The sequence below is a fragment of the Labeo rohita genome, chromosome 3, assembly GCF_022985175.1.
Source record: "Labeo rohita strain BAU-BD-2019 chromosome 3, IGBB_LRoh.1.0, whole genome shotgun sequence".
Lineage (NCBI taxonomy): Eukaryota > Metazoa > Chordata > Actinopteri > Cypriniformes > Cyprinidae > Labeo > Labeo rohita.
In genome coordinates, this window is record NC_066871.1 from 28,687,902 (window position 1) to 28,710,690 (window position 22,789).

Genomic DNA, 22,789 nt, shown 5'->3' on the forward strand with positions numbered 1-22,789 from the left:
CTGATGTTGCTTGACTTGATACTGTTCCTTCTCTTTTGTCTAATCCAGTCTTTGCTTTGGTGAACCGCCATGTTGAGATGGGACAATCCCCAACGTCATTGGCCAGGCAGGGGCCTCTTTTTATAACAGGGGGCAATAGACCCTTTTATTACCGACAGTCTGGAGAGAACCGGATATGCTTGTGAACTTAAATTACTTTATTTCCAGCAACGTCTTTAAACAATCTCCTTTCCCCGCAGTGGGTCAGAAATGTTCCAGTTGATTTCTTGAGATTTTAGCTCTAGTGCCCTCTAATACGGTTCCTGAGTTAAACGGCGCTCTGTGAAAGGACATAGCACTGAAATATGAGTGCTCATCTGGTTCAGTACTTTTGGACGCTAGACTGCTGGCAGTCTTTCAGGTCTTGCCTTTGAACACGGAGAAGACCAAGCTGGTCTGTGATTTAGGTAGTTTCAAGTTGTTGGGCTGGACGTTTAATTTCACAGGAACCTGAAACTGCCTGAATTGCTCCAGTTAAACACACCATTGTCCGTTCAACGTGGACTAAGGTTACAGTGTCGCCTTCATTGAAAGTACTGATTTAATAATCCTTGTAAATGAGCGATTCTGACAGACCATGCTTATGTTATTACTGCAGCCATTACATCGCGTTTTTTCTTTCTTTGACATTTACTTAAACACTTACTATTTGGAATATACAATATTCTTTTTTCTTTTTCTTCTTTTTTTAAACGATGAACACTTAGCTACGAGCAGTAGTTTGTAAATTTGTTCACCCACAACGCTGCGTTTCTTCGATAGTTTTCCTCTCCATTTTCAAAATGGCCTGTTTTTACTCCGCGTCGGTGAGTTGGCAGAAGTCCTGCACCATTTTTAAAACACATTTTAAGTTTTAAAAATTCCAATAAAATGTCTCAGTTATATAATAAACTATATATAAAATGTTTTAGGACATTTAATGTTAATCAGTTGTGATCACTTGTAAGTTTTGCAGTTAGACTAGATTTTTTTGTGCTGTAGGCCTATGATACACTGCATACATTTCACATCTTTTTTTTTTGTTTTTTTTTAACAAACATATTATCTATGACAAAAGCGTTTCATCTCATCCGTGTAGAAAGTTGGTTATATATTTACTGTTGTACTAGATGTATTGTGGATTTTCCTACTGTAGTGAACTGAGCGACTGTTGTTTCTTTTGTTTCATTTGTGTATTTTCACTTAAAGGTTTGAATGTTAAACGTGACCAACCTGCCAGTGGAGTTTTTAACATTCTAAAAGATCCAAGTTTATTTGGAATATACATTTTAAATACACAGGGAGGAATACATTTGCTAAAACAGTAGTAAATTGACCTAATAAATTATATTTGCATATTTTAGCCTAAACTGAAATATTTAAAAATTGACAATAGGTTTATAAATAAAATACGTTTATAACAGATCTAATCAAATTCGGTCGTTTTAGAACCTGCTGTGTTAAGAAATCCACAGTTAGTGACAAATCCACAACAGAATATTTGTCATATAGGCTGTATCATATAATAGATATGATTAACTGTGATATTTTTTAAGACAAACGCATTAGAGCAGTAGGAAAAACTTAAATGCATTTGTTGATGATTTGAATTATGCACTGGTAACACTGTGGTACCGTTAGTAGAGTGCCTGCTTGTGGTGGCTTATAGCGCGCAACAATATTGGTCAATATGCTATCATTGCTGAACTCATTGGCATACCGGCAAAAAATATGGCAAAATTGTAGTTTTAGAAAGTTTTATCGCTAAGAATAAGGTTACGTATTTTACGAATGCTTGCAAATTTGTATTACAGTACCAGCCCACTCTATACAAGAAACTCCATATTGAAGGTGAGACGTGCAGTTTGACCTTCCAGTTAAGGTCCACTCTTCTACACTGAATAAAACAAGAGACGTTTACTTACAAAATATGAAACAGTGTTGATATTAAGACATTTTTAACTTTGCCTTAAAAAATATTGAGAGCGGAGCAAAGATACATTAACTTCTTTGTTGCTGATGCCTTGAGTAGGCCTACTTGAAGAAATGTTACAATAAAAAAAAAAGAAAAAAAAAAAACCCCAACATAGCCAGAGTGTGGACATGGAAGGTACTGAGTCATGCTTAACAGCTAAAAAAACCTAACCCTATAATGTATATATAAAAAATCTATACCTATATTTTAAAAATCTATTAGCTCTTGTTAATAGATATTTACTTACACATACGTGTGCTGAGATGCATCTCGATGATTAATATTTGTTTGAAATAAATTTATTTGCTCACAAGGGGTGTTGTTTCTTTATAAACAGGAATGTGTTAAATAAAACTGTATTTTCTGTGTTCACTTAAGGTAAGCAGTACTCTAAACAGGAGTTTCTCTACTAAAAGAAATACTTGAAACTTGTATGCGTCACAATATACGTGTTTTTTTTTTTTTTTAGAAAATCACGTCATACATTTTAACCTGCTTGATGTGGTATATACTCTACGGCAGGCTCTTCTTCATAATATAGAGGTCCATTTTTTTTTTTAAAGAAAATGCGATCCAAATCGATTACAGTGTAGGATTAAAGTGTAGCTTTCGATACAGTTTTTTGAGATGCAATTTTATGTTCTCGTATCTCTGTGTAATTCCAGCAGAAGGCAGAGGTTCTTGAATTCATAATGTGAAGTAATGCACCGTTGGCGGGTTGATTTTTTTACAGGGTGTGGTTAAATGCCTTTTAAAACAGCTATGTTGTGATTTAAGTGCATAGCCTTTTCCTGATGTAATTAACATTTTAGTGGTTTTAGAGGTCCTATATAGCGCAACTTATTGCACAAATGTATCTTATTATGCAACTTGCTCTGTTTACGCATGGTTACGCATGGTTATAAAATTAGCACGAAGCTAAGTATGAGCTATCTGAAGTTACAGTGAAATAAGATGATAATAGTTGCTTTAATTGTCTTTTTTTCAGCTAACTCTACAGTATCTGTAATGACTTTGTAAATTTAGAAACATAATTTGCTATTATCCTTTTGCTGAGGCACAACAACATCATAGCCTTGATTCATTCTTGTATTTTAAGGTGCAACTATTTATTGAACACGGCCAAGACACACAGCAAGTGCTGAAATCACTGTTATATTGTATTACATTACATTGATGGTCCAAGACAGTCACCACAAACAGTGAAATCCTTTCTGGAACTGTTGCCGTTTTGCAAGCGTAATTCAGAATTTCTGTTGCAAAATGTTGCAGAGAGAAAGAGAGAGAGAGAGTAGAATGGACTGGTGTGTATTTGAATGAAGTGATAAAATAGAAGAAAAAAAATCCTGTTTATTTGTATGTGTGAAATGAGCGACTGGATGGAATACTACAGCGGAGTCGTTCACGGTCCTCGCCACAGGCAGTATATCAGGCCTATAAAAATCAAAGCTGCCTGATGTAGTATTTTATTATAGTATTAAACGACCAAAAAAGTTCAAGTAGTTTCTTCCATAAATACAAGGGGATTGTCGCACGGTGGTGTTTAATACCCTCGTTAAGAAAAAATGACTGTTAATTTCCCAATAAAGCTGTTCATTATCTCAACGTACTCCTATTACTCCAATAAGAAAGAGGTTTGCCTCCTCGGAGGTTTGGAAGTTTAAACACGTGGGGGTATAAAATATTTTAGGGAAAAAAACCGGTTGAGTAAACTTTATAAGCAGACGTCGCTGCCTTAATTTGGTTTTTGTGATGTCTTTCAAAGCCCTGTTAAATATCTCGATAAATTGCCTGTATTAAATAGTTATTGTCATACATTTTATCAAGCAAATATGATCCAGCTCCTATTCAGCACTCATCCTGTAGATCACGATATAATGCCACATCAATTCATAGGCAAAAATGTTCTCTCGCTTATTATTGTGGGCCATTGCCCTGCATATGCATTTTTTTATATAGTAATGTCAAAACGTTTCATAATTTAAGTTGACATTTTCCCGACTGCTTGTAGATATCTGGAGATATATGGACACACTCCCATTTTGCATATTGCATAAACAAGACAATTTATTTAGATGGGAAATATAGAGAGCACAAGAGGAGGAGAGCTCCGTACAGCCTCTTGGCGGATTGATTTACACCCCATTGACGCTTTATCAGGCTCGCGAAAAAAGTCTGACCAATCACTTCGCTCGGAGCGCACACCATAGCAGCCCTGCTCTACTTCGTTGGCGAGCGAGTAGAGAGGAGTACCGTAAAGAGGGGAGTAAAGCACATTTCTATTGTACATGTTTTCCCTTTAATGAACAGTACGTTATATAATGTCCGAGAATGTCCATTTCTGGAACTCTAAGCAACTACTATGTCGATTCTATCATAAGTCATGAGGGAGAAGATCCGAACGCGTCCCGCTTCTCCAATGTACAGTACTCCAGCGCTAGACAACCGGGACCCGGCGAGCATCCCGAGTTCCCCTCTTGTAGCTTCCAGCCCAAGCCTCCAGTGTTCAGTTCGTCATGGAGTCCATTCAGTTCCCACGCGTCCAATGGCTTACCCGCGGTCTACCATCCGTACATACCGACGCAGCCAGTGCCTTCAACGGATACTCGATACCTCCGCACATGGCTCGACTGTGCTCCGAGAGCAGAGCCTCTGCCCGGGCAAGGACAGGTCAAGATGGAGCCGCTCCTGGGACATCTTGGGGAACCACCGAAACTAGTTGGCCAGCATGAGTATATCTTGGAGTCCTCTACAGCACGGGAGATGAATTCTGGTCACAGCGCCGGGTTTGAAGACAATAAGGACATATGCGAAGGCAGCGAGGACAAAGAGGGACCGGATCAAAGTAAGTTATAAACCTAGGAAGTGAACACTCTGTAAAGCGTTTAATGCTGTCATAAAACTAGAACAAAGCAACGGAGAGCAACACACCTCACGCAGCCAAGTATGATCATGTAACATTTTCAAGTCTTCGCTAGCATGTAGGGATTTTTAATCGAACCTCTATTTTTACCCAGATATGTATGATTTAGCCATGCTATACATATATAGCATCGCTGAAGACTGTTTTGCTTTGCCCAGCTGGAGTCGAGTAGAGGTTTCACACGTTTATAAAACAAGCTTTAATTTTCCCCAAATCATTTTATTTGCATTTATTTAATTCTTGAGTAACTTTCAATATATTTTTCTCTTTCCGACTCTGTAAGAGTCCCTTATTTTCGCGTCAGTGCACTTTAGTGCACCAGCTAGTTTTAAGTCGGCTGTACACAGCTTTTTCGTGCAGTGACTCCCCAAAGCGTCTCGTAGTTATACTAAAGAGTTCTAAACATATTAAATGTTACTAAAATGTTTTACTAAATATACTACTAAATATACTAAATGTTGGTATTTAGTAGTTCATGGTTAGCAAAAATAGTATAAGGTTTATTTGCTTTTTATCTGAATCTTTAATGTATTTATTTTATCCAATTTATTTATGAGGAAAAATTACTGACTGAGGTCAGTGTATAGTTTGAATACCACAATATAGTACTGCATGGATATGTTTAATGGTAAATCTGGCTGCTGGGGGTTTGTATATTTTACCCTGAGCTGTTTGCCTGTTCTTGAGCTCCCTCAAGAGTGGGTTTGGGCTGGTGCAGAGAATAATCCATAGAATAATTCCAGCTCATAACCATGTAAGACCAAAGTTTAACCATGTTTATTGGCAAAGTATTCCAACCGATTCAGAAATACAGCTAAATTTTTAGGGATTAGTTCAACGATCGTTTTCGATTTTGTCGCAGTGAATTTGAAAAGGCCATTGATTTTAATCCGTGAAATAGGCTGCAGCACTATGAACTAATGGAATTGTGCGCAATAGAAATCCCAATGTGCTACCCCGGGCGGCATTCCAGAATAAACTGTAGGCAAAGGCAATGATGTTGGGAGTTACACGTCCCGCTTTGTGCTCATGGCTGCCCATGAGAAGGAAAAAGTTATAGCCCTCAAGTCTATTAAGTTATCAGAGAAGCCAACATCCCCATTAATCGTACGGGAGCTCTTTGGGATATGTTACGTTAAAAAAAAAATTCAATCCAAACATGGGCAAATGCAATAATAAGGTCAGAGGTCCATTGTCTTTGAAAGCGTAAAGGCAATAAAATAAATTCTAAAGTTTGTGTAATTCGCGGATTTTGATCTTTTTTTTTAATGGAAACACACGTCACTTTCCTCATCATCTAGCATGACCCTCCTAGTGTTTCATTGTTAGGGATCATGTCTTGGTCCTGTCGTAAGGTATACAGACGTGTCCGCGAGGCCTGTTGACATGACACGCGCATTAATCATTTTAGATGCGTGTATCTCATTCCATCATTATAAAAATACAATTCCGTCCTAAGATTTGGGATATCCTAGAAAGCTGATGTACAGCTGACGCTTGTGTCTTGAGGGAGAAGCTTTGGAGTTTCCACGCATAGGATGGGGAACATCTGCAAATAAGTGGCTTTTCCTAAACTGCTAGCGTACACATTTAAACTGTTTGAGCCCCTGAAAAGTGGAGTTACGTGCCAAACGTTGAGAGTGTGAAGCACTAGCATAGTAGAATTCCCCCTGACGTCACTGAACCCACACAGGTAAAGAAGACATGCACAGGTGACATCAATTTCGTCATCACAGTGAATCTCGAGTCGCTGTAACATTCAGCTTCTCCGTGTGCATGTTAACAAAAGTCAGCACAACGGAAATTTTTCAGCCTCCCATCTGCATTCCCGACCAAACCACTGAGGGAGAAGACGCCTCGTTAGAGATGCTCTTCCTCCGTAATTCATCCCACATTTCTCCCTAAAAAGGAGATAATCTCATGTCACATGTGACCACATTTTACAGTGCATTCCAGTATGGTTAAACTCCCTGTAGAGTTCAAAATTAAACCTTTCTTTCCCCCTCAGTCCTTTTCTTATTTTTTTTTAGTGTTTTCACATTATTCCTTGCGGAGAGATGAATGACATGGATTATCACAGGTGAACTTAGATGGCCTCTTGTACAAAGTTGTTGCTTACTGGTGGTGGTACAGTTTATACGTATAAAAAGCATTTTAATTCTGCATCTCAAATTAATAGGCTACTTTGAAATCGGATTTCCTTGTTATTTTCATCAATCATAGAGTTGGTTTTCATGCATTTGTAAGTGACGGAGCACTAAAGCACTTTATTTTAATAATATCGTCTTCGTGAAGGCTGTAACTTTGAATGCACCGTGAAATGTGTTTCCTGTTTCATAATGGAATCTGTACTGATCTGCTCTTCTTGTTTTTGCCTGTCATTTGCAGACGACCCATCTGCCAACTGGTTACACGCTCGATCATCCCGGAAGAAGCGATGTCCATACACGAAATATCAGACCTTGGAGCTAGAGAAGGAATTTCTGTTCAATATGTACCTCACCCGAGACCGGAGACACGAGGTAGCTCGCCTGCTGAACTTGACAGAGCGACAAGTAAAAATATGGTTCCAAAACAGAAGGATGAAAATGAAGAAAATGAATAAGGACCAGCCCAAAGAATAATAACGCAGACTGGTGCCAGGCGTCCAAGCCTTTTACAAAGAGTCTTTTAAATCTGGAAGCTGATGCAAGAATGTTTTACTGCATCAAAAAGAAAACGCACACACGCACTCACACACCATTTTCCGTATGACTGGACAGTGTTAAGCATATAGCGTATAAGGAAGAGGTGAGATGATGCAGAGGAGGGGGGAAAACGTCGTGCCATCTCTCCCTTCTTTTATTGCATTTTATGACTTGTGTGAAAGAAACACTTCATCAGGAAATAAACAGGTGATAAGGAACTGGTTTCAACAAGCTAAGAACAGCTGAAATATTGTGTTTTTATATGTTGTTCTCTATAATTCTACATTTTCATCATTCCTTTTGTCATAGACGTGTGCTGACATAAAATGTATTTAACAAAACATAAGCCTCATTCAATATACAAGGGAAGTTTTGCTTATCTGTAAAGCATGTTCACGTGTTTGCTAAAGACGTGAGCTCTCTTTTACAAAATTATTATTATTATTATTATTATTATTATTATTATATAAGAGCGGAAAAACTGCCTTTAGCTCGTAGTGTCTATACCATCCGTGAAGCAGTTATTGAAGTGTGCATATGCTAACGGTTTTGAAAAACCTTTTGAAGTTTACGATATTATAAATTAGCTCCTTTTGACATTTACTTGTACGCAGAGATGTGTGGTAGAGGCGCACTTATAAAATGTCTCGGCTGATTCGAATGTATCAATAATAGTAATAATAATAATTTCTACACTTGATTACAGATCTTTTCTTTAGGCTTTAGCTTCTATCATAGTTTCCTTCAATAGTGTTTATATCATTTGGGGTCAAAATCAAGAATCAAACTTAAGTAATTAAACACGAATGAAATGAATGGTTTTACCTACTATTTTTTGTTTTGCGTTCAAATATCCCAAAATAATCCTTTTAAAAATTAGAGTGCAGGTTCCCGAGTGTATGTATTTGTAGCGTGCCAGTAACCATAGAATTAATTCGTGCTTAAATGTATAACAACATTTAATACAGATTCGGTCGCAGTTGTTTACATAAATTTGCGCATGCCTCGTATTGTGTAGTGTTATTGAAAAAACTAGTATTAATTCGAAGCTGTTTTATGTGCGGTCTAAGGATTGTTTTAATTTATTGTAAATACGTTAATAGTTTTTTTTTTCTTTTAAATGGAATGTTTTATATGTTGTAAAAAGAATTTAAAAAAATAAGTCATACTTGAATGAGCTGATACACGTAACCTTTTAATTTTCCTATTTTGTTTACACGTTCCATGTATATGTCCAGAATCATGTCCGTTGTCCATTGTCAGTGATGTTTTTCTGTATTTGCGCGTTCCTTCAAATTACTTTGCTGGTTTAGAGGTTTGTTTAATGTTTTTGTGTTTTGACCTCACAGAAATCGAGTGCGGCTATCTTCAAATGTCAATTACTCCTTAAATTGTTAGTGGTCATTGCAACTGTTTTCCACTTTCTTTGACGCATGTCCAGTCAGGAACACACACACACACACACACAAACACAAACAAACAAACAAACACATCTGTGCTATTTTCTGAACCGCTCGTTTCAAGGCTTCTGTACATTTATTAAAAGACAAATAATTGCGTCACTAGACTTTAACCCGCAACGCCGGATCTAAATTGTTTTCGTACAAGACTGCTCTTTAATACTGCGTCTCGTTTGTGTTATTGTTTTGTTGTGTTGTTAATCTGTGCTATTGCACTGTTGATGCTGGACTCATTAAAAGTTTACATATAGACCACACACAGGTATTGTCATTTTTATGGATAGAGCTAACGCAGGTTGGTGAAAGAAACCCAGTTACAATATGATTTAAAATGTAATGTTTTTTTTGTTTTTTTTCTAATTGAGTGCACAGTCTGATGTATCACTGCAGCAAAACTCTCTCGAAATCTAAACGTTCCTCATGTAATTAAAATAAATATGCGTGGCTGTGCATGATGTGTGTATCTATGTGTATGTCTTATCAATACTAGTCGGACGCACGAACATTTTGGTGAAATTGAATTCTTTGCTGCTCTTTATTATTATTATTATTATTATAGCACGTCAATTGTCCTTAATGTTTTTGATGGTAAGCACGCTCAAACTTTATCTCGTCCTTTTGTGCTGTAGCTAAGGATATTCTGTGATACTCTACTTTAATGTTTACTGCATTTTCTAATGAGAGTCATATGTTGTAAATATGTTATCGTGCGCTCGAGCATTCTTGAATCGGAATGAAGAAACGTGCAGCTCATATGTGGAAAGACGAATTACTGAGAATAACCATGACTCATCTTTGCTTTGGCTCTCTTCTTAACGTATTATTTGATTCCCTTACGATATTTGTGGTATTATATTTGGCTATACCGCATCCTCCAGATGCAAGCTATGCATCAAGAGTCAAGAAGGATGTTTTGCCTGCACAGGCGATGCATAATAAATTATGCAAACTAAAAGGGATAAGGTAAGTCTAAATGTTTCAGACTCTGAAGTTCTAGACACTCAATAATGTGAGACCCGAGGCCTACTGTTAGCAGAGAAAATGTGTAGTGTCAGATGCGATGGTAAATATGGATATATGCAGTATTATACGAAACGAGAAATAGAACAAAACAATTAAAAATACAATGACGTGACTACAAATTTGGACAGCTAAACTTCTACCCATTATGCAACTGACGCAACTGCAACTTGAAAGACGAAAGGGGATAGCTCTGCATTCAACAGATTGTAACAATTAAATATTTTTGAAGACACTGCCAGTTGTGCTGGCTCACAGATGTGTGTACAAATTCAGCCTTCGTCACATATTAATTCAGCATAGGTCTGTCCTGGTGATTCTAGGGCTGAAAAGATATTTTGAGTCCCGCCACACCACTAACGCCCTTTATTTTGGTGTTTTGAAAGGAAACAAACTGCAGAAAGGATGTACGCTCGATGTTCGGAGGAAATGGGAAGTCGACTGTCATAAAAAAGAGAAAGAAATTCAATGTGGTGTGCCGCAATAAAATAATATGACTGTAATAAAACTTTATAGGGTATAAATTTCTGAAGGTTAAGAACTAAATGGCTGTAAAGCAAACACTACGCGAGAAAAAATGGAGGAAAATGTGAAAAACGTTTGAGGATTCTAATAACTGTAAGGCAAAATAATTTGCGTAAACACTGTGTCTCCGTTGGGGGAGTCTGTTTTTTTCTTCCCCTTTCTCGCATTTGTCGTTTATTGTGTACAGCGTTTGTTCTTTAGCCGTCCAGATTCCTTACAGAGTAGGGGGTCGGGATGGGTGAGATCTGGACTTCCACATGAGAGCCCTGAGTCCAATTCAATCGACGCCCACCCTTTGTTCCATTTCCGAACGCACTACAGCCCTTATAGCGGGCCATAAACTGCCACAAAAAGGATTTCTGGCGAGACGTCTGGGATGACCAACGTTAATTTGTTTACAACCTTTGGGACCGGGCTCGACTTCGCCATTTTGTGGGTACACATCCGATTGTGTCTTGGTGATACAAAGGCCGGTTGCTAAAGAAAAATATTTCATTCTCTCAAAAACAATACCACACATTACATTTCATTTCGCAACTATAGATTCCCTAAAATGTAACCAGAAGTTAAATATGTTCATTGTAGTTTATCATTTATAAACTAACATGTTGTTTATTATAGCTGCTTCACTGTATATATGAATAGCAGAAACATGTTGAGAATTATATTCATGTTGTGGTGTGTGGTTGGATGTTGTAGTGTAATATACATACATTATCAGTGATGTAAATAATAATGTAATAAAGCTAATAAATACAAATTTTAAATCGCTTTCTTTCTTTAAAAAAAAATAATTTCTATAATTGATCTCCGTGTTCAGAAGCTTAAATACCGGCAGTATTGACAGCTAACAAAAAAAGTCAACATGACAATGATGATTACTAGTAGTAATTTCGTAATGCTTTTAAAACAGTGCACAAGAACGCAGCCCAAATAAAACGTTGAAGTACGTATTTATGCATTAAAATGTTATTTCATGACCTGATTTTTTTTTCCTGACAGTGTATGCAATTAAAAATAATACGCGAAAGGCCGCTAGCATCAGCTTATTATTATTAGCCTATTGTTGTTATTATAATTGGAAGTAGTAGCAGCTGCAGTAGTAGTAGGTTTTGTGATGGTACTATTAATAGCAGTAATAGTAATAGTTGTGTGTGGAATCCAAATAAAAATTGCATATCATGGACGGACGGAATGTTATTTGAGCTTCATTCTAAATCTTAAGCTTAAAAATATTAAAAAAAAAAATACTAATATGACAGAAATAAAAACTTTCTTTCATTGTTTTTTACGGTTTAACATTAGTTTAGTGTTCCAACCCTATGTAAATTAGTTTTCTAGATATGAAGAAAAACACACAGGACTAGATCCTACAAGGGTTGGTTTTAAATGGATTCCTTGTTATAGAGAATGAAAATAAGTACTTAACATCATTGAATTTGCACTTACTGAGCTGTTAATTCGCTCATTCTGTTTTTATGTTCGTTGTTTATAGAACCATTAGCTTTTGAACTTCCGTCTCATTACAGATGAATTTCATGGAGTAACACACAATTGCCGCTTGATGGCAATGTTGTTCCATGAAAAAGTGACTTGCTAGCCACCCTCCACCCCCAAACCGGAAACACTGGGGCCAAAACATTTGCAGACATGTGCGGTATTACACTTGACTAAAGTAAGGTTCACACAATTTCACTCTGTTACAGCGGAGCTTTTGAAGGAAAAGAAGAACATTAACTTCAGAGGATTCTTCAATCTATGTGAATAAGATCCTGAGAAACAAGTAGACCGTTTTTTACATTTTACTCTAATAAATGTATTTTTAAATGTTACTACACACAATATATAAAAATCAATAATACATTTTTTGTAATTGTGTTTTAACATTTAATCTTAACCAAATATATTATTGAAAGTGTTCAGGTTTTATAAATTATTACAGCACCGTTAAAAGAAATTGAATTAGTGTACTTTATTATCTGCTCCATTTTATATGAGACCCAAACATTTTGAGATGTGATGATTCAGTAATTGTTTTAAATGATATGATTAAGTAAGATATAAAGTCACCACACAAAACTTGGTTAACAATTGTTTTATTGACAGCAATAAACACACATTACTTGACTACTGCTATTGCAATGAAACTATAGAAAATGTACAAAAAAACAAACAAACAAAAAAAAAAAAAAAAGAAAAAAGCCAACAATCAAACAAAAACATACAGTAGTGTGACGTTATCTGACACCAGCCATATCATTATTAGATGTATTATATATCCACATATTCATTCAATGGAAAGTCAAATTACAAAAAAAAGGAAAAAAAAAATATTTACAACAGAATGTCTGCTATGCTTACATGAATTATATTTTTACGTTTACATCAAAATTTAACATACGAAATTCTAGGTTTGACTAAAGCCGAATCATTAGCCTACTTGTTAAAACGGAGAGATTCACGCTTGGAGTACTCCTTGCCCTTGTTGAAAGACAAACGTTTAGTAAGTGTAGAACAAGATGTGCGTGACTACCGCTTAAGATTAAATCGTAATATAGAAACACTAACATTGTACAAAACTCAAGTGTTGAAATGTAAATATTCCATATGACTACCCATATAGTCAACAAAAAGCTTCAAAATGATTCGTCACACTGAGGTGATGATTTTAGAAGAGACATTGCAGTAATTTATTATGGACGTAAATGAAGTTGTAAAATAACAAGCACCACCAGCATATGTGTCATAGAGATTTAAAAACTAAACTTTTTTGTGCGTTAGGTGAGCATTTCTATTCAGTGTATAAGTACGCTCACTAGTGACAAATGCAGATACTGTTTGTTACAAAAACCATGACAAAATCTTTAATTTTTAGAAAATGTGAAAAGTTACAGAATTCTATAATAATTTAATCATTAGAATTCTGTATTTTAAAACGAATACAGAAACATAAAAAACTGCTACAAGCACGTAAAATGTATTGTTTGTTTACTCATTAATTATAATTTATTTATTAACTGAGATTTGCTTTTTTACCATTAGAAAATTCCATGCACGGTACTTTTCACTCCTCGGATTTTCTTGGTAATGTTAAAAAGCTTTACCCGTGGTAAACACAATGGCAGACTATACGAAAAAAACAAAACAAACAAAAACGAAAACGACAATTAAAGGACTTACTATTTCTGCATGGATAAAATCCGGAGTGAAGCATTTACAGCACCGGTCGTAGAACCTCATAAAAACCTAACAGCTTTTTGATGCACTACGTCAACAACAAACAGTAGGGGCGTTTATTGCATTTTATAGTTTGTTAAACCATTTACAGCCACATTTGCCATTACACCTGACGTGCAGGTCCATTTCAACATCTTCGTATCTCTGCAAATATATGTATATAAACACAATAATCAGAATATTAAATATGGCCACCTCGCTTATTTTCGATGCGCGCACACTGGTCGCTGCAGAGGATGATTTTGTAAGTTTAAGCGTTCATATAAGGTTTATAGGATGTATTTAAACTGATGCCAATTAAATCGTGTACCTTTTAAAATTGGGCGTCTCGACCCTGACATTTCAAAAAGGAGACTCGACCTCGTTAGAGATTTGGAAATTAACGACTAAATATGCATCACTTTAGGTTGTCTGTGATGAACATGCAAAAAAATCAATCTTTCAAAGGGGTTTGGAGTGGAGAAGTTGAGTGGGGGGAGGAACAGAGGCTATGCACTTGATCTGATGCAAAGCGGCAGATTTCTCATTAACTTACCCGCTTGAACATATTAATGTGCATATTCTCCCCTCCTCTCTCTCCCTTGGCCCCCCTTCTCTCTCCTGCTCCCTCGCGCTCTCTCCCTCTCAGCTCTCTCTCCCTCGCTTTCTCTTTTTCTCTCTTTTTCATTCTCTCACTCACTTCATATCAGAATCGCGCAGAGCGGTGTCCGTGTAGGGATGCGAGAAGCCAGTGGAACGAGGATCCGATAGAAGATGCAAATGATCGTGAAAACACACTGCAAAATATGAAACTTCTCATTTGCAGCCGAGTAGATCATAGAAAACTGGTCGGGAACTGGCACCCTTCACCGGAATTGTGATGCTGGAACTCTACAGTGGGAACATGCCTATGGAAGCGTTAGATAAGTTGTTTTAACAAAGGTATACAAACGCAAACCGCTCATTTGTTGGAAATCAAGGCTTGGCTGCTCTATTGTTTGTTACCTCAGTAACTGTGAAACTGACAACTCTCTGTAGCTACTGCGCTGATATAAAGACATTCAGACGTCAAACTCTTGAACAAAATCAGTACCACCAACAACATCAAAAGATGAGCTCGTATTTCGTCAACTCTCTCTTCACTAAATACAAAAGTGGAGACACTCTGCGGCCAAACTATTACGAGTGCGGATTTGCTCAGGACCTAGGGACGAGACCCACCGTCGTGTACGGTCCAGGCACCGGGGCCACTTTCCAGCATGCCCCTCAGATTCAGGAGTTTTACCACCACGGCGCATCCACGCTCTCCGCAGCTCCTTACCAGCAGAGTCCCTGTGCAGTAACTTGTCACGGCGAGCCGGGTAACTTCTACGGTTATGATGCTCTCCAGAGGCAAACACTTTTCAGTGCTCAAGACGCCGACTTGGTTCAGTATAGCGACTGCAAGCTCGCCGCGGGGGGCATCGGCGACGAGACGGACAACACAGAACAGAGTCCGTCGCCCACACAGCTGTTCCCGTGGATGCGACCTCAAGGTGAGCCTCAGTAGACAGAAAAGCCGGCCAACTCGCGTTGTGTGTGTGTTTGTGGAAGTGACATAAACCTGGGTTAGCCACACGAAAGGAATCTCGGTGCAATTTAGGTTTAGAATTGCATTTCCTGTGTGCACGAGAGGAGGGGGGACAATAGCCGTTTTTATTGTTTTATGGTGTTCAAAACTTGTGAATCACTTTACAGTTTAATGACCCTGCCATAGAAAGACAGCAGAGTGGGAGAGAGGAAGAACAGGGCGAGAGCAAAGCCCCTTCTCTTCTTGCTGTGTCCATGTGTGTGAGACTGTGCCCCACAGCTGATCTCTCACTTCTCACCCAGGTCAAAGTTTTACTGCAGCCTTTAAAGACTTACAGTGAACCCTGACTTTATTTCACTACACGGTGGTCGTTTCACAATGATTATGTCATTTATGGCTGTGCCTAATCCTTTGAACATGTGAAACAGTATAGACTGCTTTTTGACGACTCTGCTGTGGGGTTAGTGTTGTGTATTAGTGTTGTGGTACTTATATTTGTAGTGGCGCAGCCTTTATATTAATTACTGTGTTAGGCTGTGGGGAGTCTCCATGGTACACTAAAAGCCTACCCATAAACTAATAATGTATCGCAATTATGTGCTGTAGATGTTCATTTCGCGTGGAAGTTGCCTTTGTTGAATGTTGGTTCACATATATGTTGGAACTTCGTTGTAAAAATTACGATTTGGCGCGTATTGTGAGCTCTAACATCTGTAAACTTCTTTATTGCCAGTAGCTGCCGGACGGAGGCGAGGCCGCCAGACGTACAGCCGCTATCAGACGCTCGAACTCGAGAAAGAGTTTCTCTTCAATCCCTACCTAACGCGCAAGCGACGGATTGAGGTATCACACGCTTTGGGACTGACAGAACGACAAGTCAAAATCTGGTTTCAAAACCGTCGCATGAAATGGAAAAAAGAGAACAACAAGGACAAGTTTCCAAGCAGCAAGTCTGAACAAGAGCAGATCGAAAAAGAGAAACGGGAGAAAGAACAGGCATCCGGGACACAGCCAGCCGGCGAAGACTGCGACAAGGCAAAACAAATGTAGAGCGGATGCGAGTGTGTGTGTGTGTCTGTGTGTGTGTGTGTGATAGAGAGAGAGAGAGTGTGTGTGTTTGCGTGTGTACGTGTGTCAGTCAATCAAAACGGCAAAGAATAAATAGGGAAAATAAAACAGACAATGATGAAGAGAACAACGGTGTTTGCATGGGAGGTTTGTCTCACAGAGACGTTTTAATCAAGTCGAGTGGTTACATCTTCCACTCGAGGAAGGAACAGGAAAAAAATGACTGGGACTAGACGAATGACTATAAACTTAATGTGGTGACCACAGAACTTCAGGAAGACGAAGGACAAGAGGCATTTCTACTTTTTAACTGTTGTTCAGAGAGTATGATAGTGTTAAAGCTAGTCTCCTTTCTTTGTGAAATAATTATCGTGAAACTTAAGTTTCTATTGTTAGGATATTGTCATTAACAATTACCTTGGCAGCTGTATAGTTTTTAAGTTAAATGGTGCACTTTTAACTGTTCTCACTTATATGTTATGATGATGACGTAGAAATTAATGACTTCCAACAACATGAAACTGCCTATTTATGCCGTAGAATCTCTTTTTACACGTCTTTGGTTCTTCTTAAATCGATGGTATTTTTGTTGTCTTCCTTTCATGGGGTAAGCATGCGCACAGTGGATTATAAAAATGAATAAACATAATAAAAAAGAATTTTGAAAATTATGTCATGTGACCCATTGTTTACTATGAATCAAACTGTTGTCGTTCACCTTTACTGAAGTAGTTCATGAAATGACTATATGTTTTGTTGTCATTCTTAACTGTATTCTAGTGTCTAAAAATTGAGGAATCCGTCAGAAAGTGGAGACAATAAAGTTTACAAGCGACAATCCCTGGCACCATGTATCCTCGACATCATTTCTCGCTAATGTGCGGTTCCAAAGGCCCGCTTTAAATCATAAACTTTTAAGTTAGCTACCAGATAAGATTTGGTTTATGTTAAACACATAGGCCTTAATTTCAAATAATCTGTATAGGCACAAACATAATGTTTACAAATCTGTAAATCTCACAGAAAAGTAATATAGTGTGGTCTGATTTTTGATTTATAGTTAGATACGTGAACTAAAAGAGGCGGCATGTGAAACCACAACTGAAAACCCTCATAACTACTCTGTCAGACCAATATTGTAACACAACACGATATAATACACCACTAAACAGAAACAGACTTATGCATTATCGTGAATCTACATCGAAAATCTTCTAAAACGAAATTTCATCTTGCTGGTCTTTGTTAAATGTGGGTATTTGAGTAATGGGAGCACATCATGTCAGGTGAATTACTATCCTAAGAGTATGTGGGCTTCTCAAACATTCAGAGTGTAAGTTCCACGACAAGATTCAGAGCCCTCGCGTGAACATGTTTGCTTACTATGTACAGGGAAACTGTTTGGGGTGCACTGAACCAGTCCGTCGCCATGGAAATGGCTAGTTGGTGGTGACTGTTCATGCTATAGGGATGCTTTGAAGCAGAAACTAGTAAGGGCTCGAGTCATCGTGCTCTTGACATGGGCAGACTGTACAGACATTGCAAAAATACTGTGATGAGATTGTGGTAGCCTATTCGCAGAACCGGTGACAAGGGGAAATCGTGTTGAAGATCAATACAGAAATAAATAGGTTTCTTGTTATTTGTGTGGTGGCCTCCCAAACAGGAGGCACGTTCCTAAATCTGGACAACCTGAACTCATTTATAAGTTTGTACAGCCCGCTATTATTTATTGTTTGGCACGGATTTAGGTGATTATAGAAACCTTCTCAATAGCCTATCGATTTGTGTGTTCTCCTGTGCGTTTGTGTTGACTGTAGGTACCGTTGGCTGTAAGTGAATAATTTAACAAATTTATGTGGATGGTCAGCTGCGAAGCCCTTCTCCACATTCGACGGGGCTCTGGGAAGACGTGCACCCATTGGAGGATATTTCATCACGTGCTGCCCATCACGTGGCCCCAGAGGAAAAAGGGGTGATTTTTGGTGTAAATCTGGACTGTAATTCTGTAATATATCATTGGACCTCGTAAAACCGACACTAAAACTTCTTGGCATATAAATCACTTCTCAAATTATGAGTTCATTGTATTATGCGAACGCGTTGTTTTCCAAATACCAAGTGGCGAGTTCAGCCTTCTCTACAGGCGTGTTTCCCGAGCAAACTTCTTGCGCCTTTTCGTGCAGCTCGCAACGGGCCAGCGGCTACGGCTCGGCTTCTACCGGTGCACCGGTCTCCTCTACATCTTCTGTCTCCCTGTCGAGCATGTACACTAACGGCGCTAGTCTTTCCAGCCAGACTCAAGGCATGTACCCCACTGCGTATGAGCTGGGAGCTGTTTCGCTGAACATGCACAGCTCTCTGTTTGACCATCCGAATCTACCCATGGTGAGCGCTGGCGATCTCTGTAAAGCGCAAAGCAGTAAAGAAGAGCAGAGGGGCTACCATCAAAACAACGAAAACAACCTCCGAATCTATCCGTGGATGAGGAGCACAGGTCTGTGAAAACTGAATGTTTCTTAAGGACAGGGGTGTGCATCTGTTTGTCTGAGGGGGAGGGAGACAGATTAAGGGGAGCGACCAAGTCATTTCAAAAAGTGTTCTTTTCCTCAGATCTTTTTTATGACTAATTAGTCGCCATAATTCAAGACACCTTAGTACGTAGTACTTCGTGTCTTGTTGAAAAGGGAGGGGACGGCTATATGAGAGGTTTGATGAATGATGTTTAGCTTCAACAAATATACAATATCCCACTGAGATTGTCTCATTGTTGCACATACTGCTGCGCGTACACATGAACCCATCATTAAGTTAGTATGTTGGGAATCACTGGCGTTAAAAAAATCCTCATGTTTTCGATATGGAGGGCGGGGCCTTGTATTTCAATGGTATGTTACAGCTGGGTGGACCTATGTTTTACATTACTGTCAGAAATTTAACAGTGTCTGTGCGTGGACGTGTGTGTGCGTTTTATATATGTACATGCTGTACATGTATGTGCTTGCGTGCGTGCACTCGCGCATGTGTTGGAAATTTCACAAAACATACGACTCGAGATCTCCGGCCCTTTTCGCGGCTATTTTTTCGCTCAGTAGCGGCTTTTAACAAATCGTCAACTTTTCGTAGTAATAGCACATTTCTCACATAGTCACCACACGTCCCGGCTGACGTTTTTGAAAAGGAGGTCGACAAGTTCTCCTTTAATGATTTTCTGCGGCCTCTCAAGACACTCCCCAAGAACACCGACGTTCCTATCAGTCAACTGTCAACCCGGGGCGCTTCTTCTCTTGTTAGCTCCAGTGTAATAATACAACAACATAAATAGTTTTGAAACAGATACCTCATTAGCAAAGTTGTTGACATTTACTGGCAGATCGTCTTTGCGCTCCTTTGGTGTATACATTTTCGTTCTGCGTCGTAGTTTTGTGTGAAATGCCAATGTCATTTAAAAATAATGCATGGGTCATAGTTAGCCAGTCTTACTGTCGTTGTACAGAGAGATACGACATTTTAAATAATTTTAGTTTTGATAAAATCCGCAGCCAAATTTCGATTGTAAACACGATTAAGCCTCTCTCAGATAGGGAAACTGTATTTTAAGCACTGTCATTTTGTATTGGTTTTTAAAAAGATTAAATTAGTCCACTGATGTCCTGCATGTCCGCTGTGAAGGCCACATATTTGGTCTTATGATACACTAAAACTGGTGTAGATAGATGCACAGAAGGAAGTCGGGCCTTATAACAAACATTTACAAGTATATCAACACATAAAATCACAAGAAGTAATTCTTTTGCTCCTATACATTTTAACATATCAGAGACTGGGCCTTGCACCTCCAACCACCAGATTTGTGTCTTTATTGCTAGACCAGCTGCGTTTTTGGTTGATTTCGTGCTTTGGGTTGATATTTCACATAGATGGACTCTGTCCCTCGTTTTATTTCTCTTTCACTATTCACAGACAGACACATTCACACACTGACCAGATAAAAATTCTATTTCTCTGTCGATCATTCGGGAGCCTGTGTACGTCAGAGGCCCTGCACAGTGACCGAGTACAATGCTCATCCTTGTTTTAACTCGTGTAAAAGCGTTTCGTTCTGCGAGGACTCGTAATATATGCACTTAATTTATGCCTTTTAAAGAACGAAACAGCTGTATCATTTTTGTGGAGTTTAATTCTAAACTTGTGTTTCATTCTCTCGATTTCTCTCATTGCTTCTGCTTTTCACGCACATTCTTTATGCTTTTGCACAGTTTGTCCTAGACTAGTATCAACAAGAAGTGTCACGGCGTTGCCGACAAGACGGAAGTAAGATACAAACGACTGAAGAGTGCAATAAAAAAGTTCAAATAGCACACGAACACAAAGCAGTCCCCATTTGTCGACAGTCTGCTGAAAACGGAAACGCAGGGACAGCAGAAAGTCACTGACCGTGCATGGGCAATGTTGTGAAAGTCTAGTTAGATTTCTTCTCTTTAAACGTGCAGCTAAAAGATGGATACTTTACGTAAATGGCTTATTTCTCTAAATGGATAGACGAACACTTCAGCGCTTATGTGTAAGGGAACTAGATCATGTTGTTGACTTTGGTCATGTTTAGAAGGAAGTCTGAACGCCAGGGCTCCATTAGAGCCACGGGAGTGTGCGAGCCAGTGAATTTACTTTGTGAAAGGGTATTTGTGTACTGTCATTTCGCTTTTTAACTACATTCCACTTTTATATTTAAGATACTTTTTAACTTCCAAAGTTTTTATTAGCTACTGTTGTGTGTCTCAACCTTAATATAGCCTAGAGTTAAAACCTAACGCTTAAATAGTGTTCAAACGCGTGCTTAAATTGCATATGTGTGTGTTTCGTTTTGCTTTATTTATTTTTACTGTAGTCTGTGACCTTAATGTAAGGAATAAAAATACAAACAATAATTTAGAAGCCTTTAAAGGCCTGGGTTTGTTGGCCGCTGTTTTGAAATTTCAGGATTTAATAACTGCTTTTTATGTGATTGTTTTCCACTTATCTCTCTGTAAAAAGCTAACCAAGTAGTATTTAAATATTTAGAGTCACTAATCTCAATATCAGAAAAAATTGTGTGTTATCACTGGCTGCTTTGTTTATGGTAAGATAATAATAGACCTAAAAGAAGCAGCATCCGTGTTTATGACTTTTTTCCCCCAGTGTGTAATATTAATGAAAATGCTAAAATGTCGAATCTCTCGTTTTCCATTCGCTCATTGAAGTGTAAAGATTTAGCTTAAATATGAATGTGTTTTCGATCACCATATCATATTTAAATTATTTTTAATGAATTCTAAATCTTTCGTTTTCATTCACACCAGTGCGGATTCACCCAGGCAGAAGTATTTTTATTTTGACTCTTGAAAGAGATTTCGAACACTTCATATTATTCTTATTACTATTGTTGTTTGTATACATATATTTATATTTGTTATGCTTTCTTATCCTCCTTTCGGATTTCCACAGGTGCGGACCGGAAAAGAGGTCGTCAGACATATTCCCGCTATCAAACATTAGAATTGGAGAAAGAGTTTCACTTCAACCGTTACCTTTCACGACGGCGGCGTATTGAGATTGCACACGCCCTGTGCTTGACCGAACGCCAGATAAAAATCTGGTTTCAAAACAGAAGGATGAAATGGAAGAAAGAAAACAAATCAATGGGCCGCTGCTCTCCTGCTGCTGACCAAATCGGGGGCGACGAGGAAGAGGAAGATGATGAGTAGCCACGCAAATGGAAGACATAAAAATAGACTATACTATAGACTATACTATCGATTCAACCTGCTTTATTTCAGGATACACTGAGTTGGAAAAAAAAGACATGCTACTTACAATCTTGTAGGTAAAGTGTCACTGTCGTCTACCTATGTAACTTGTGTTAGAGGTGTTAATGTGTTAGACTATGCTATAGTAAATATAGTAATACAAGTAATTTTAAAACGCATTTTAATATAGTTGTATACGTTTAATACTCCTACTGTATAGTAACCTAAATTATATATATATATATATATATATATATATATATATGACTAATATTAGTGTTAATAATACTGGATCATAGATTTCATATATTTGTGACTCATATATTTGTGACCTGTTACGTTCGGCCTAGTCCCTGTGGGGTCAACACAGAAGGGAGCAAGCTATTTTTAATAACTTCTTATTTTGATATATCCCTATTCTGTATCTATGTGTACATTTTTGTCTGCTTAAGCATTTAGCATTTCCCCCTGTTATATTTTGCGCAAGTGTTAAAATAAACGAACTGTACAGCTGACTACAAGATGTTTAAATTTTTGACTC

The 22,789-nt window shown here is 38.1% G+C and overlaps 3 protein-coding genes across 5 annotated transcripts; all 3 read left to right on the forward strand.

Moving 5' to 3' along the window:
- Positions 1 to 4,191: 4,191 nt before the first annotated feature.
- hoxb9a (homeobox B9a) lies at positions 4,192 to 9,458 on the forward strand. Its single transcript, XM_051097732.1, has 2 exons — positions 4,192 to 4,838; positions 7,305 to 9,458. Exons 1-2 carry the CDS (start codon positions 4,325 to 4,327, stop codon positions 7,538 to 7,540), a joined length of 750 nt encoding a protein of 249 aa, XP_050953689.1. The 5' UTR covers positions 4,192 to 4,324; the 3' UTR covers positions 7,541 to 9,458.
- Positions 9,459 to 12,316: 2,858 nt separating this feature from the next.
- On the forward strand, positions 12,317 to 17,133 carry hoxb8a (homeobox B8a). Of its 3 annotated transcripts, XM_051106915.1 has the most exons (3): positions 12,317 to 12,391; positions 14,474 to 15,359; positions 16,128 to 17,133. In XM_051106915.1, the coding sequence occupies exons 2-3, from the start codon at positions 14,936 to 14,938 to the stop codon at positions 16,442 to 16,444; spliced, it is 741 nt and encodes a 246-aa protein (XP_050962872.1). In that variant the 5' UTR covers positions 12,317 to 12,391; positions 14,474 to 14,935; the 3' UTR covers positions 16,445 to 17,133. The 3 variants fall into 3 exon arrangements, with proteins under 3 accessions (XP_050962872.1, XP_050962871.1, XP_050962873.1); XM_051106914.1 differs by lacking the exon at positions 12,317 to 12,391 and having other exon boundaries at positions 14,408 to 15,359; XM_051106916.1 differs by lacking the exon at positions 12,317 to 12,391 and having other exon boundaries at positions 14,412 to 15,359; positions 16,131 to 17,133.
- A 1,286-nt stretch (positions 17,134 to 18,419) lies between these two features.
- Positions 18,420 to 22,763, forward strand: hoxb7a (homeobox B7a). Its single transcript, XM_051098376.1, has 2 exons — positions 18,420 to 18,959; positions 21,947 to 22,763. The coding sequence occupies exons 1-2, from the start codon at positions 18,539 to 18,541 to the stop codon at positions 22,204 to 22,206; spliced, it is 681 nt and encodes a 226-aa protein (XP_050954333.1). The 5' UTR covers positions 18,420 to 18,538; the 3' UTR covers positions 22,207 to 22,763.
- Positions 22,764 to 22,789: the final 26 nt, after the last annotated feature.

Coding starts and splice junctions, on each gene's coding strand:
- hoxb9a (XM_051097732.1), top strand. CDS start 4,325: ATGTCCATTTCTGGAACTCTAAGCAACTACTATGTCGATTCTATCATA. Junction 4,839..7,304: donor CAAAGAGGGACCGGATCAAA/GTAAGTTATAAA, acceptor TGTCATTTGCAG/ACGACCCATCTGCCAACTGG.
- hoxb8a (XM_051106915.1), top strand. CDS start 14,936: ATGAGCTCGTATTTCGTCAACTCTCTCTTCACTAAATACAAAAGTGGA. Junction 15,360..16,127: donor CCCGTGGATGCGACCTCAAG/GTGAGCCTCAGT, acceptor CTTTATTGCCAG/TAGCTGCCGGACGGAGGCGA.
- hoxb7a (XM_051098376.1), top strand. CDS start 18,539: ATGAGTTCATTGTATTATGCGAACGCGTTGTTTTCCAAATACCAAGTG. Junction 18,960..21,946: donor TCCGTGGATGAGGAGCACAG/GTCTGTGAAAAC, acceptor GGATTTCCACAG/GTGCGGACCGGAAAAGAGGT.